The sequence below is a fragment of the Ambystoma mexicanum genome, chromosome 1q (assembly GCF_040938575.1).
Source record: "Ambystoma mexicanum isolate Mex_15411 chromosome 1q, UKY_AmexF1_1, whole genome shotgun sequence".
NCBI classification, from domain to species: domain Eukaryota; kingdom Metazoa; phylum Chordata; class Amphibia; order Caudata; family Ambystomatidae; genus Ambystoma; species Ambystoma mexicanum.
In genome coordinates, this window is record NC_090922.1 from 1,290,428,700 (window position 1) to 1,290,445,623 (window position 16,924).

Here is a 16,924-nt window from a genome sequence, read left to right on the forward strand (position 1 = left end):
TTCCAATTCGCAAGTCCATCCAACGCAGGATTGACCCTTCCTTCCTCACCCCTAATCTCACCAGGGGTGTAAACCCCAGAATTGAAAAGATGTTCAGGGCCGTCCAGTCAGACCCACTTTACATAAGGGGTCAACTTTAGCCCGACTCGCTGGTAGTCACTAACACCAGGAAAAGAGCGGGGGCACCCCTATCAGCATCTGAGGCTCCCCCAGACAAGGAGAGCAAGAGGATTTATGGGTTAGGAAGGAAAGTGGCCTCCACTTCCACTTACCAAGCAAAATCGCCAATACCACCACTCTGCTGGCAAGCTATAATTGCCACCAGTGGGAGCAGGAAGCTGCTCTCATGGACTCCACACCGGAACCACTAAAGGGCCAGTTAGCTCAGATCGCGTCGGAGGGTAGAGCCGTGTCCGGATGCATTCTAAAGACGACCTTTGACACCGCAGGCCGGCTCATAGCAGAGAGCACCGCCATTAAGAGGCATGCTTGGCTTAGACAGTCAGGGTTTAAACCCGAGACCCAAGCTACCCTTATCGACATGCCGGTGGAACCGAATGTCTTGTTTGGCAAAGCAGTAGAGGACGCACTCAAAACTGCCAAAGGCGAGTACGATACCCTTAAATCCCTGGCACAATTGACTAACAAGCCCACAAACCAAAGAGGGAATAGTAATTTTCGTCGCTCACGTGGCCAAAATTCCCAGAGGGGCTCCAATTACACACAGGGGCAGGGTACATCGTGGGGTGGCAACCAACGGACTACCCAAAGTTACGGCAGAGGTAATAAAAGGAGCCGTAGTAGAGGTAGAGGTAACCCAGCCAGAGGCGGTATGCCTCCCAGCAAACGGTGACGTTCTGCTCAGGGTCCCTTCCCACGCATCCCCAGTAGGTGGGCGCATTTCCAACTTCACCTAGGCATGGGAAGGTATCACATCGGACAGATGGATGCTGTCCACAGTGTCCGCAGGATACTGCATCAAACTAGTTGAGCGCCCCCGCAACCACCCTCCAAGACAAAAGATACATTCCCTGGACCACCAAAAGATCCTCCTCGAGGAAATCGTCAATCTTCTCGCAAAAGACGTGATAGAACTCGTCCCGGACAACCAGGTAAACAAGGGTATTTATTCAACTTACTTCCTTGTGCCAAAAAAAGATTTGACAATGCGCCCAGTATTAGACTTACGCCCTGCAAACAAGTATGTCAAGCCCCAAAATTTTCGCATGACTACTCTCCAAGTTGTAATCCCCCTCCTAAAAAAGGGGATTGCATGGCAACAGTGGACATGAAAGATGCCTATTTTCATATTTCCATATTCCCAGTGCACAGAAGGTTCTTGCGCTTCAAGGTGGACAGTCAGCACTACCAGTTCAAGGTGCTTCCCTTCGGTATAGCCTCGACTCGAAGGGTATTCACCAAGGTACTGGCGGTGGCGGCAGCACACCTACGCAGGGAAGCAATCCCAGTGTACCCTTATTTGGACGACTGGCTCATCACGGGGGAAACCCTTGTAATTTGCAGATCAACCTCTTCGAATGGGGTTTCTCTATCAACGAGAAAAAATGAAGCCTGGTGCCAAGCACCTCCAAACAGTTCTAGGAGCTGTCCTAAACACTCAAGAGGGGTTGGCCTTTCCATCAGAGGAAAGAATTCGGAATCTACTACTGCAAATTCCTCTATCAGTCCGGCCGCCAGATAAGGCTTTCGCTCAATTCTTATGGGGAAACTGACATGCCCTTAAGACAGTCAGTACTGGGAGACTTCGTTTCCCTTAGTCCTTTCCTCATGTTGCAGATTTTGTGCAACATGAAACCAGAGTGCACTGTAACTTACTTTACCGCGCTCTTGGGTCTCTAGTCATTCAAAAGGCCCTAGAAACTCTCGCTGGACTTATTATGAACTGTGCAAGTGTCACGGACCGGACTCGTGGCAGCTATCGTTTCTTGTGTTTTGGACCCTTTTTCACCATGTTATCCGCGCTTACGGCTTTTGGCACAAATGAGTGGTCTGCCTCCTAAAATGGCCATGCCATGAGGTTCTTTGTCCCGTCCTCTGACCCTCTTGCCCCTTCACCTTCCCCAGGTCAAGCCGACCGGGGTCTGTCCCTATTTGGACATGCACTTTTCCGCGAAACCCAATGCTTTCGCGGGCTTCTGCATGCCTTGTGTGTATGCCTCCAGGATGTGGGCTGAGATGTCTGTTCCCAATACACATCCTGGGTGCCAGAGAGTCTGGAGTGTCCTGAATGTCTGGGACCACTGTGGTCTGTGATAGGTCCACGTATGGTGCGAGCAGATCTCCCATTGGGTCCTCTCCGTTTTGGCACAAAGGGAACTTTGGATAAGAGGAGGCTGAAAACACCACTACCATGTCGATCTCCTGAGTTCACACTGAACAAGGGATAAGGAGCCAAGTATCTTGCAACAAGAAGCTGAGTCGAGGAACTGCTGGTGACCCGCTGAAGGTTTGGCACCCTGAACTGCTGTCGTCCTGTGAGACCCCCTCAGCATCTGATCGTCCTAGAAGGTCTGCAAAGGCGATTCGACTTATTGGAATAGTGGGATCAACTATTCCTGGCACCTTCATCAAACCCTGCAAGTAAGCCTCTTCGGAAGTGTCCCTGGGCCAACCAGTGGGCTGACCAGCTTACGCAGGACGCTTTGCTCGCTGTCACCGCCGCCGTTTTGGGGGAAGCCCTCAAAACTTGGTCTACTGCTTGCTCTGCTCCACGGCACCCTCACACCGAATTTCATACACTTCGCATTCCCAGGTCTGAAGTGAGACGAGTGCACCCGGACCAGAGTAAACGCGGTTGCCGTGTTGCCCTGCTGTGGTAACAACCTGTGCACGTCCACTGCATTTGGGACACCCTCAACCCTGCATCCTGCTACACAGAATCTACACAGTGTCGAGACGTCCTGATCATTGCAGCTGAACCTGCCAGCAACGTGAACTGAACTGGAGAAGTCTGGGTCTGCCTGCGTCGGGGACCAGTGAGTAGTCCATACCCTCAACCAGTGGCCCCTCACGCAGGAGCCCGTTTCTTTTCTACCGCTGTTGCGAAATAGCGACTCTATCCCGTACTCTCACCCTGCCTCTGCCCACAAGTGGAGGTCTTGCTTCAGTAGTGGGGACTTGTTCTGCATCACTTCATTCACCTTCCTGAAATGCCCGAGACCCTTGAAGAGACTCTACTTTATCCATTGGCACCAGCGCGTGCAGGTACTTTTGAGCATAAGGCTCCCCTCTTCGTAGGGCTCAGACTTACTCCTAGTATGTATTTATGATGTCGAACTGGGTCTAATGATTACTTGCACTGCCTGTTTTCCTCCCCGTCCAGATGGTCTAAATATTACATGCTCATAACTCCTCAGACCCCTTGGTCTTGTATATATATTGTATTGATTGTGATGTGTTGGTTTACTTTAGTATTATTGTGATTCTTTGCTATGGTCGATGTTACAAAGGCCTTGTAATAAATGTGTCTATATTTTTAATATAACACCTGTCAGGAGTAATTTGTAAGTGTCCTTGCTTTGTGTGTTCATTGAGGTCTTTCCGTCACCCTCACCCCTCTTGAGACTTAGTCTTGACCGCAGCCATTGCTACCCTGATTGGTCTGGCTTGTCCAGAGGTTACCCTGTTCCAAGAAACTAGGCTGCCCTTCTGAACCTCTGCGCCTCCGGGTCAGAGTTCAGAAATCCATCTTAACACCTGGTCCCCCACGCGCGCCTGCGCATGCAACACATGCAAGAATGGTTGGCGAAACAGTGGTCTCAGGCAAATGGTCAGTGGGACGATCTAGTGGTCGTTTTGCCAACACTTGTACAAAGTCTTCACTGGTGGACGAGAGAGAACCTGTCGAAGGGGAAACCCTTTTTTGATCCAGATATACAGGCTGTAGTCACTACAGACGCGTCCCTGTCTCGGTGGCGAGCACACCTCATTCACCACACAGCTCGGGGTCTCTGGTCTCACACAGTGGCCAAGAATCACATCAATCTGCTAGAGCTTCTGGCAGTCTTCAGAGCGCTTCAAGCCTTCGAACCCCACCTGTTAAACCTGTCAGTGCAGATCTTAACAGACAGCATGACAGCCATGTTTTATTTAAACAAGCAGGGAGGGACTTGTTCGCCAAATCTGTCCAGGCTTGCCCAGAAAATTTGGACATGGGCACTCAGACGGAACATTTACCTGTCATCTCAACATGTTCCAAGGGATCTCAATTCACTGGCAGACGCTTTGAGCAGAGATCCCCTCCCAGAAGAACACAAATGGTGTCTGCACAGAGAAGTCGTAGAAGACCTCTTCTCACAGTGGGGTTTCTCCACTATAGACCTATTCGCCACACGTGAAAACAAACAATGCCCAGGATTCGCATCCAGGTTCCCCCAGCCAGACTCCAAGGGGAACGCCCTGTGGATGAACTGGTCAGGGATGTTTACCTACGCTTTTCCACCAACGCCTCTCATGAGGAAGGTGGTCAACAAGATGCACAGATAATCGATGACGCTCATCCTAGTTGCTCCCATTTGGGCGGGACAACTGTGGTTCCCATACCTGCGCAGACTAGCAGTGTGCGAACCCATCAGACTCACGTGCTGGCACAACCAACTATCCCAGCACCAAGGTCAAACAGTGCATCCTCAACCCAGCTCTATGAACTTGGCAGCATGGCTCCTGAAGTCATAGTTTGGACATCTCAACCTGCCACAGAGATGCATGGATATCCTAAAAGAATCTAGGAAACCTAACACGAGATACTGTTACTTTGATGGTGCCAGAATAAACAAATCAACCTGGTTGATTGCACTCCTTCCAATATGGTCACCTACATGCTCCACCTGCTGGACGCAGGGCTGGTATTTAATTAACTCAAGGTACACCTGGCGGCGCGGTCAGCCTACACCACCTCACATAACAAGGTGTCCTGGTGGAAAGTACCAGTGGTTAAAGCCTTCATGGAAGGGGTAAAGAGACTGCACCCTCCAATTTCTAACCCACCACCAGGATGGGACCTTAATGTGGTGCTTGCTAAACTCATGGGGCCACCCTTTGAACCCATGCATAAAGCTAGTCTCAAACACCTGACCTATAAAACTGCCTTCTTAGTAGCCATTACATCCATAAGAAGGGTCAGTGAAATTCAGGCTCTCAGTGCAGGATCCTTTCTTTACCGTTCATAAGGATAAACTGGTTCTACGAACACACCCTAGATGTGCGAAGAGCGGTCCTCTATTATGTAGACAAGACCAGATCGCTGAGAAAGACCAACTGTTCGTCTCCGTAGCTACAGGCAGAGAGGGAGATTGCGTCTCTAAGGGTGCCATCTCAAAATGGATAGTAAACTGATCAAGCTGTGCTACTCCCTTTCTGAGAAAATCTGCCTTTTACGCCAAGGGCCCACTCTACAAGAGGCACTGGGGCCACTCTGGCTTTCATTGCAAATGTACCCCTTGACACCATTTGCAAAGCAGCTACATGGAGCTCTATTCACACTTTTACTCCGCACTACTGCATTGACACTCATTCCAAGACAGATACTCAAGTGGGACAAGCGGTTCTAAGACATTTGTTCACTCATGACCCTTCTCACATCCCACCTCCTTCTAATGCTGCTCGCTAATCTATGCACAGCATGTGATCTAATCAGATTCCACAAGCCTCAGAGGGGATACATTACTCACCGTAATCTTATTTCTGATGCTTGTATCTGCTTAGATTCACATGCGCCCGCCCTTCCTTCCCTCTGAGAGAAGGCGCATGGATGCTTGTAGTCTTATCTATCTATCTGCTTGGAATCTGTACTCGCGCTACTCCTCGTGCTACCTCATGTCAGAAAAAATACAATCTGAGGGTCCTACACACGTGAGGGATCATGGGTACAGTGGACTTCTTCACACTCGGGATAGTATTACTGGCACGCCCTATGTCGATGCCCATTTTCGAGTTTCGAAAAACAAACTAATCCGCAGCTTCCACTAGATGTCGGCCTATGCACAGCATGTGAGTCTAAGCAGATACAAGCATCAAAAATACGATTGCGGTGAGTAATGTATCCCATATATATTGTATCCAAGACAATGATGAGCCTATATTCTATGATGTCTCCCCCATCTCAGGCGAGCTCGCTGGTAGGACCAGTCGAAGGCACCATTGTTGCATAAAGCCATCCCATTATTGTCCTCGTACCTCCGAGCCCTTTGAAGACCCAACTGGGACCGATTGCTGTTTAACCTGGCCGAAATCTATGCAACTGGTATTAAAATCGCCACCCACCACGATGTTAAATGGGTGACCTCGATCCAAACATTTTGTGAATAGATCCACCACCCTCACTTCAATAATGTGGAGTGATGTCTTTATAGGATTCCAATAAAGATAATCAATACGGCCAGGTTGAACTCTTCAGAAATAAACGCTACCGCTTGTAGTCCATAGGTATTAGTTTCTATTACCTCGCAATTTGCTTTTAAACTGGGATTTGCATCAGCGTTTAAGGATGCTTCCATGTAGATGCCAAGCATTTTTACCTTGTCAACAACTAGGATTCGGCATACCTCAATTTCAAATCCTTTGTTAGCATGTTTCAAGTTTGCCCTAGCTTGTTTGGACCCATAAACCATCAGCTCAGTTTTAGCGCTATTTAAAAAGAGCCAATTTGTTGTCATCCAGTCTTTCATAACCCTGTATACTTGATTCATTTTTTCCTGATCTAGGGCATCATCACCACTAAGCTCCATAGTCAACTGGATGTCATCAGTGTAATTGGTAAACTGTAGGGCAAGTCTTTTCATTTTAGCACATAACGGTTTAATATAGATATTAAACAAGGACTGGGACAGGCAAGCACCTTGTGGCACCCTATAGAAGATCTGAGAGGGTTCTGATGATGCATCCCCCAACAAATTCTGGATTTTCTACCACTAAGGAAGGAGTCCATCCACATGATCACGTTCTGTGAACAGTTGCCAGTATCTGCCAATTTGTCAAGTAGCCGTTTGTGATCAAGCAGATCGAAGGCTGCTGATAGGTCGAGAAGAATTGGCAGTCTCGTATTACTCTTTTCCAAAACGGTCAACATTTTGGATGCGTAGATCTAAAAGTGCGCTCTGTTACGTAATTACTACGAAATCCAGATTGATTCATATGCAGAAGTTCAGAATCTTCAATAGGTTGTTATAGTTGATTGGTGGCAGTTTTATCCATTATTTTAAGCAGGGAAAGGGTGTTGGTGATTGGCCTACGGTTCGATGGTTCTTTAGGATACAATCCTGTTTTTTTCACAAAAGGGGTTACCACCACTTCCTTGGTTGTAGAAGGAATAGATTGGTGAGGAAACAACGCATTGACGAATCTACTAAGAAAAGGTGCAACATTTTTTCCATTTTCCAAGATGGTTTTGGAGGGTAAAATGTCTCCAGGGCAACTTGTTGGATGCATGTCCTTCAGAGGTTTTTCCATTTCAATAACTGAAACAGGACTGAAATCAAACAGCACTTGGGGCTCATGATAGTCCTCTGTCCCTTCTGTGTTTAGCTGTACTACAAAGTAATTTGTATTGGGGTCCTGGCTGATTTTGTTCCGTGCTAGAATCATTTTTTCAGCGAAGGCCTTCTGGATTTTAGCGCAATCACCTTTGTCTGGCACACAGTGTCGTTCCAGGGCACTTGGTTTCTCCCATTTCTTAAAGACTTCAAAAAGTTTTTGTTTCATTTTCTGCCCTACTTATTTGCTCGTTACAATAGTTTTTCTTAGTTTATATAATTTTTAGTTTGTATTCTTTCTAAATCAGTTTCTAGGCCTCTTATTTTTCTCTGTTTTGTCTTTGGACTAGCTACGGTCGGCTTGCCTTTTAGATTGCTTAAGCAGTGTCTGTTCAGGAGTGTATCAACTCTGATGGTTAGGATAATCTTGTAGGTTTTTAATTTTAAAAGGGGCAGCTCTATCCAAGAAAGTTTCCACATGAGTTCTGTATTTTTCCATTAGGTGCTCAGGATAGTTCTGATCAGTTGTTAAGTTCCAAACAAGCGGCCTGCTCTGGAGTTTTTATTTCCTGGAAATTCCAACTACGAACTTGTTTGGAAATACTGTGACTTTGTTGCCAGAGTGCTGGTAGCTGTACCTCACATGTAATAAAAGAATGGTCTGACCAAATACATGGTACCGTTTTCACGGTTACTACATTCACATTTCTTACAGCAACCCAATCAAGGGTGTGACCCTTAATATGTGAGGGGTCTGAATTATGGGTATGTATGTCCATATCATTTAACATACACTTTAAATCCATGGCTTGTTTATCCCTGGGATCTCTGTTCCATCGGATGAAATCTCCCAGGAGGATAGTGGCACAACTAGTTTTGTGTAGGTGTAGTAGTAGTTGCCCTAAGTGGTCATTGAATGTTGACATCTCCACAGGGGGTCTGTAAATTAATATAAAGTTCACACTATTATTATTATTAGGTGTTATTATTGTGTGTATGATTTCGCACCCCGCGCATTCTATCTTAGTTTCATACATTCCCAACTCCTTTGTGCGAACTATGGCCACCCCAACCCTGCACCTTCTACCTGTTTCTTTCCAAAGAATACATAGCCTGGGGGTGTCACCTGTTCAATTTTTGGCCCATTAGATGTCTGTAGCCACGTCTCGGTTAGATACATAATGTCTATCTGGTTATCTACAATAGTCATATGTCCACAGAATGCTTAGGAAGTTACCTAGTGTTATTCGCACACGCTCAGTATCTAAGGTGTTGGTGTCATGGGTTGCCTCATCCATCATGGGCATACAGCTGGGGTATTTGATTCCCCACCATGGTGACCGCTAACATCCTGACTGAGAGGCTTACATTCTTCCTCATCACCTCCTAAAACAACTTGGGCATAAGGTGAAGGTAGTTTGTCCCTCATTCTTTCCCAATGTGGTGTATGAATTTCATCTGACACAGAGAAGATGACACTACCAGCTTTTTATTCACCTCCTTCTAAGGATGAAGAGGTTACACATAATTGACCCGAAAAGGGCTCTTAGTTTCTAAATTTCTAGAATGGCTAATGTCAGGCAGGATGACCAATTATTTATTGGCCAAGAGTTAGGCCAAGCTGTGACCAAACAAACTCATGTTGGATCATCCTGTGCATTTTGAAGTGCTACTCCATTACTGGAAAAGATGTCCCTGAAAGTTTGAGCCCATTCCACAAGGGAAATGGAACCACTTTGGCTCTCCAAAGAGGTGTACCAGGGCAGGACATTTGCAATGGCGCAACTTGGTCCTCACTCCATACTTTCCCAAAGAATGACTGCTTAGACACACTGTCGGCTGGGATGCTCCATTTGGAAGAGTGGTTCGTTCTGCACAATATTACGTGCTAATCAAGATTGTACAAAATCCACTTCCCACCTCCAAAACTGCTTTGGCAGTCTATCAAAGATGAGGAATCCGTGGGAGGACACAATCCATTAGAAGAACAAATGACTTAACCCTGATGATGATCTTTCTGATGGATGCTCTTCCCATGGATTCCGCATCGCCCTCCCAGCTACCCCTCTGACTGTGGGTGAATTTTGTATTGCTTCTCTCTTTCAACGCCCATGCAGGTTATATATTCCTCTATTTATACTATTGTTGACGTCCCGTCTGGACACAGGAATGGTAACCATCAGACATGGACGACTATTCAGCACAGCACCGTCTGCTGTCAATTTTCTTTCAGAGACCGCAAAGGTGGTTACGAACATCAAAGATGAGGAATGCGTGGGAGGAACAACGATCAGAACATGACCAGGGGTAAGTCATTTGTTGTTCTAAGCACTGGAAGTATTCGAGGTTCACGTTTGGCAGTGACCATTTCCAATTTTGGGTCCTGACCATGACCCAACACTATTCATAAAGTAGTGCAATTTGGCTGAACCTAAAATGGCTGCTATTGTGGCCATGTGCAGTGTGCCTCAATCTTTGTAACCTGATGTGAAGTCTATCTTCCTACAGCTGCAACCTCCTCAAAATTATGTTGGTTTTCCATTGTCTGGAGTGGCTGATTTTGAAAGACCCAGTTGTACACAGAGGATCGTCAGATGCTTAAGCTGGCTTAACACCTGCTTAGTTTTTCCTTTTGAAAAAAAACGTTTGTGGGTTGCGCTTCTGGTAAAAATATTGTAGACACCAAATTAATTATTTTTACATAAGTTTTATTTGTTCTTTTGTATATTCTTGTTCATATTTTATTATACACTTCAGTTTCTTTCTCATTTGCATTAATTTTCATGCAATTCTGATTTTCAATTCACGTATTTGTCAATTATTTTCTCACTTGCATTGATTTTTATGTAACTTACAATTTTCAATTCATATTGAATTTTTGCACAGATGCACTGACTCTTTTATTGACATTTATTTCTCTTTCTCTCAACACGTGTTTCCCCACGGTATATGCCCGTGGTTCTTCAAGAGAGATACTAAAGTGAAATTCTTTCTTGTTCAGATTAGAAGTAGATGTCTTTCTTTCTGAATTCTTATGTATATATTTTCATTATTATTTCTCTCATTTTCTCCTTTTTTAAAAATATTGTTCAGACTTTTTTCAGAATTATTCGGAGTGCTTTTATCTTTCAATTCTTAATAGTCCCTTGGTTCGAATTGCCTCTACTGCACGCCAGGATCCACGCTCACCTGCTTAGTGTCCCTGCCTCATTGTCCTGCATTTCTAATCATTTCCTGAAATGACTTGCTCTAATAGTTTTAGACCCTGCGTTAGTGGCCTCCATTGTACTAGAAGTGTCCTTTGACTGAGGAGCTCTAACTTGGGCAGCGGTCACCCATCGCATATTCAAGCCTGCCGATGCAGGCTTAACACTTCCTTTTTGGGTCTATTGTGTTTGATTTAGACGCAAAAAGCCCTCCAAAGGTATCTAAGAACCCAATGCTCCCAGTTATGAGGCTTCCTTCATGTTCCATTGAGCAGTGGGCCCTCAAGTTGAAGGTGAGTTAATTCATTCTGCCAGCTGTGGCGCTTGCGCCACTCTACTTATGTAATGAGGTCGTCAGTACCAGCATTGTTGGTGCCATTGTCACCATGATGGCATCAACGTGGATCTGCACTTTGCCTCCTAGTGGCTGAGACAAAGTTCAGGATCCAGTCTGCGCTTGATGGATATTTCAAGAGTTGAGAAATATGTGGTAGGAATACTGTATAACCATTTCAAAGAACATTGCCAAATATAAGTAACTTGTTCTGACCAGTTTAAGAAGGGCATCTGTTTTCAGTTACTAAAATAGCAATCCTTTATTTTAATATCATTAATGTAATTTGGCTCAGTTGTCTCAGATTTCAGTGATTGTTATAGCGGCTTACTCTCAATCTATCAATTGCAAGTATGTCCTTATCGTAGTGAAATACTAATCCATGCATCCATGCAAGTTGTAACCTGTTTTCTTTTTTCACATTTTTCAAGAGTATCATTCAAGACTTGAAGAAAAATTTTGAAATTGTTAAGCTGGTGACTGCAAGCTTAGTTTCATGTCATCGACTGGCCGTTTCTGCAGCTGGACCTGGAGGCCTTGTTGGCTCGACATTAGTGGATGGTCGTTACACATACAGAGAGGTATGTAATGCATTATTTTGTTCTCATTGTTTTTTTGAGCCAACACTTCACAATATTTGCTTTTTGCAACTTCGCCTTCAGAGTTTCCTATGGAACACCATTCTTTTTGCTCTGTTTTTGATCCTGTCCTTTTTGAAGGCAAGTAAAGCCTTCAGTTTCACTTCCTTTTGCTCACTTCTGTGGGGAAACATCAGTCCTTTAGACGATCAGTACTGGGAAACTTTGTTTCCCTTTTGAATTCTTGTATTTTTACAATTGCACACAACACCTTGCAGTGCAAAGGGGATACTTTGTATCACCCTAGCTTTTTACACATAGATTTTTGGTTATTTTAATATGTGCCTAAATTCAAGCTGGTGGCAGCACTTAAATTGTTACTGTATTTGCAGTGTTTTTGGTATGCACATTCATGTTTACCGTGCATGCCTACTAAACTTGACTAGTGCACTAAAATGGCCGTACTACAACATTTTCCCTTATTTGGCCATATTGTAGTTTGCCCTTTCAGGTCAGGAAAGTAAAGGCTATGCACTTGCCATGGGGGGGGGGTGTGTGTGTGTGTTTTCGTGTGTGTGTTCGTGTGTGTGTTCGTGTGTGTTTGTGTAATCATCACTAGACCACCAGGACATTGATTTTGGGGGTGGGGGCAGATGGGTGCTGTTTTGTACCCATTTGCTGCCAAGGAAGGCAACAAAAATGCTTTATTTTGTAAAGGAACGCTTGGTGGCTTTAGAGGGTTGGCCCTCTGCCTGTGGGCCAGCCCCGCCCCCCACCCCCACATAAAACCCCCCTGCCCCCCCCCCCAGGGAGGGGCAGATTCGATCTGCTTCCCTGGCGGGCACAATTGAGGGTCTGACCCCGTTCTGCTAACCCTGGGAAGCAGCAAGGACCACTAGACCACCAGGGATATGATCTTAGGTTGGGGGGCAGGCCAATCACCCTTACACCCCACAAAATGCCAACCAGATGGCATACTGTTGTTTTGGCTTTTTTGGCTGAAAATTGGTGGTTTTTAACCAATATGCCCCCAAGTAAGGAAAAACTTTACAGTCCTCTTATAGTGGAAAGGTAGGTGGTATTGCGGGGGGGCTGTGGGCGGGCCCCCTTAGAATCACCCCCAAGGATGGGCAGTGCCTTGCAGCTTCCCCTTGGGGTCAAAATATGGGTTTTGGCCCCATTTTGCCACCCATGGGAAGTGGCAAGGACCACTAGGTCACCAGCGGGTATGATCTTGGGGGTGGGCACCCTCCAGGCCACTCGGGGGCCCCCCCCTAAACCGCCAATAAGATGGCATCATTTTGTTTTGCCTTCTTCAGTGCTGTTTTGCCCAATAATATAGGGCAACTTTGCCAGAGGAACACTTGGGGGCATCGGGGGGCTGGCCCTATGCCTGTAGGGCCAGCCCCCTCAGGAATCCCCCCCATGGATGGGCAGATATATTATTTGGCATTTATAATGCGCCTGTACACCAGTGTTTCTAGGCACGACAAGACAAGGAGGAGGAAACACAGGAAGGTCAAAATAACAATCTTACTAGGCCTTGTGTCATTCAGATCGTGAAAATATGGGGAAGAGAGAAGGGGAGAAGTGCCTGGGGGGAGGGGAAGAGTGAAGGGGAGAAGTGCCGGGGGGGGGGAGGAGAATGGGGGGGGAAGTGCAGTTAACTCACAAGTGCAACCAGTGGGTGGCTCATAAGTGCAGTGAGGAGGGAAAGCAGGGTTGCAGATACAGACCCTCAAGTGCTGGGGAGGCGGTGAAGCAGTGCTAGGGCAACTGGACATGCAGGAGCCTGGCCTGAGTTCAAAGGGTGACCAGTGTGCGGAGCAGTCTGGTGCATTAGCAGGGGAGAGGAAGCGAGAAAGCGAAAGCTAAAAGGAAGGTTGTGAATTGCTTCTGGAACCGGAGGTGGTTTTGCTAGTTTGAGAGAGGCAGGGAGGCTGTTCTAGAAGGAGGCCCCAGCCGAGGAGATGGTTCTGCCCCCAACCCTTTGCTTGGAAAAGCGTCTGACCCTCAGAGAGTTGGAGGTGGATGAGCGCAGAGCTCGAGAAGGAAGATGTTTTGGAAGAGAAAGTTGGAGTTAGAGTGGGCCCAGGCCCCAGAAAGCCTTGCGGACGATGCAGAGGGTCTTGAACTTGATCCTTGCAGCCACAGGGAGCCAGTGAAGAAGATATTTAGATCCTTTCTGCTTCCCTGGGGGTAACGGGTGGGTTAATTGAGGGTCTGGTCCCATTTTGGCAAACCTGGGAAGCGGAATGGAGCTCTAAGCCGCAAGGGGAAAAGATTGTGCGGTTGGGGGGCCTGTTTCGTCCGTTGCCCGTCAGTTCCCCAGGCCGTCCTGGATCTCTGGCAGGCAGTCCCACGTTGAAGCTTTTCCCTCCGGGGAGGGATGGGGACCCTACAAGGCCTCCCTGGGACTGCTGCTCGGCTGGGGGACGATCCACTCACATGCGAGGCAGACCTCCAAGGCGGGGGCAGCACCCCTAGCTGTCCTAGAGCTCTGGCTGGGCTGCGTTACAGCTATTCGCTCAGGAGGAGGGATGGTAACCCTGCCGGGGACGTCACATGACCGGCACTGGGCTGGAACGCGGTTCACCCATGTGCGAGGCAGACTCCCAAGGCAGGAGACACAACCCCCTAGCCCCCTAGAGCTCTGGCTGGGCTGCGTTACAGCTTCTTCCTTCAGGGAGGAATGGGAACCCTGTCTGAGCTCCCTCGGACTACTGCTGGACTTGTGGAAAGCTGACTCCCACTGGTGACAGGCGCCCAAGGCCACGGACAGCCCCCCTCTCGGCAGTCCAGGAGCTCTGGCTGGGGTGCTTTACAGATTTTCACTCCGGGGAGGGATGGTCACCCGGCCGGGGTGCTTTGGGACCGCCGCTGGACTTGAGGATAGTAGACCCACATGGGACATAGGCGCCCAAGGCTGGGGGCAGCACCTTCTGCCGTCCTGGAGCTATGGCCGTACCGCGTTATTGCTTTTCCTTCCTGGGAGGGACGAGACCCTGTCTGGTCGCCCCATGACCGCCGCTGAGCTGGAGGGTGGACGACACACGTGGTTTAGCCTTTTCCCTTTGCACCCACGTCAATGCATCCACATATGTGAGGTACCGTTTTCGTCGGGACACCTGTGGCAACCCAGGAAGGTAGGACATGTGGTGTTGCCCGCATGTTTCAAAGTTTTCCTGGTGGCAAATGTCCCAAAATAGTTTTTTTGCCTACATTTTGGACTTTGCTGGGCATTGTGGGTAATAAAGTCTAGGGCAATTGGTGCAAGTCAGACATCTTTGGATTCCCACAGGTGTCTTATTTTCAGAAATACATGGGGTTCCCTGTTTTCATTGGTGGCTGTGACACCCCAGGCCCAAATCTGTGGGTAGTCCACAAAACCAAATCCAGTCTTCCACAGGGCGTTTGATGTACCGGTGGTTTAGCCTTTTACCTTTCCGCCCTGGTCAGTGTACCGACAGGTACCATTTGAAGTGTCCAGATCACAAAGGCTTCAACCCTGGACCACCTGGCCGTAGGACATTCTTCTGTGTTTGTCGTCCCTGGCGCATGCCGGTTTGGCTCACTCCTCCCTTAAGTTGCACTTGGCTGCCATCTCCAGGTACAACCGTTCACCTGGTACCCCTTCACTCTGGTCTCAAAGGTTGGTGAAGGAATTTTTGAAGGGCCTATTCAGGTCTTTCCCGCCTGTTCAGCGACAAGCTCTAGCATGGGAGCTTAACGTTGTCCTGTCCAGGCTCCTGAAACCACCCTTTGAACCTATGCACAAAGCCTCTATCAAGCATCTCTTCTGGAAGACTGCCTTTTTTTGTGCCCATAAACTCTGCCTGGATAGTTCAAGCATTTTCTGTTAAGGCACCGTACCTAACTTCTCACATTTCCAAGGTCATCTTGCGCGCTACCCCTATGTTTATGCCTAAGGTTTCATCCATGTTTCACCTTAATGAGCCTATCTTTCACCTACTTCACCGGCTGAGCGTTCTTTGCACTTGTTGGACGTAGTCTGTGCTCTCAAATATTACATTGCCCGTACCAAATCCTTTCGCCGCACATCCTAGCTTCTGTGGCATTTTGCCCTCAGGCCTAGAAATTGCACTCTGCAAGACTTCCATTTCCATGTGGATTGCTGCATGCCTCACCCTGGCAGGCCCAGAGCTCACTCCACCAGGGCAGTGGCATCCATAACCGCTTTCCTCTCTGGCACTCTACTGCTAGACATTTCAGGGCAGCGAAGTGGAGATCAGTGCACACGTTCACCAAGTTCTACTGTGTCGACAGGGATTTTGGCCAAGGTTGGCCGGTCCGTTCTTCAGAATCTGTTTGCGTGAGGTTAGTTTGTCTCCGGGGGTACGTTTTGCTACATGGAGCTTACCTCAGCTCTTTTTTTCATGGTTATATATTGCTTTGTAATCTATTCACAGCATGAGAATCTCTGAAATATCCAATGCTGGATAAGGGATACATTACTTGTAACTCCTGTTCCCCAGCATTGGTATCTTTCATAGATTCACATGTGATCCTCCTGCCTACCCCGCTGGCTCTTGTTTTGGCACATGCTGCCACTAACGTGCGCTTGCCAAAATCTGAAGATGGCAGATAGAGGTGGAGCTGAGGGATCCTTTCCAATTGGCTGGCAACAGTATGACCGAGGATTCTCAGCCTAACGACGGGGAATATTCACAGCATGTGAATCTAGGAAAGATGCAAATGCTGGAGAACAGGAGTTACAGGTAAGTAAACATATTACCCTCATTGGAATCAATTGGACAAAGTCAGGGTTAAGATGGATTTCTATAATCTGGCCTGGTCGGCAGATTTAGGAGGCAGCCCTAGTTATAGTGAAGAAGGGAACTGAGCGGTTAGCCAAAATCCAATCAAGGAAAACATGGAGAACAGTCCAGGCTTTTCTCAGGAGAATGTGAGTGGGTTCAAGAGGCTACATAGTAAAGCACACCGTAATTCAATTTAGACAGGCATATATACAGTTCATTATTCTAGGCTCTAAACACACACTAAAAAATGAAACCAGCAGTTATCACACAACTCAATAATAAACATATATATAGTCACCATAGGTTCTTAAAATGCATTCAATGGCATAAATTAACAAAGGAGGTCAGTAAAGTGATGCAGTAAAGATGGAACCAAGTCACAAGTGATATTCCCTAGCTTGAGCAGTCTAATCCATAAAAAGAATGGGGACTTGTGCCCAGAAGTCACTGGCACAACAATGCTTCTCCACAGAATGTATCTGTAGCAGGTAAATTACTTTTGTTGGTGACTGTTCAAAAGAAGAGATGCAACAAA

At 47.1% G+C, this 16,924-nt stretch overlaps 1 protein-coding gene across 2 annotated transcripts in view; it reads left to right on the forward strand.

Annotated features, from left to right (window-relative positions):
- The window catches only part of USP24 (ubiquitin specific peptidase 24), a 2,799,104-nt gene that overhangs the window by 288,599 nt on the left and 2,493,581 nt on the right, over nucleotides 1-16,924 (forward strand). For both annotated transcript variants that reach the window (XM_069642114.1, XM_069642115.1), the window contains exon 17: nucleotides 11,462-11,611. In XM_069642114.1, the coding sequence (XP_069498215.1) occupies nucleotides 11,462-11,611 (150 nt within the window). The remainder of the gene's footprint in view (nucleotides 1-11,461; nucleotides 11,612-16,924) is intronic.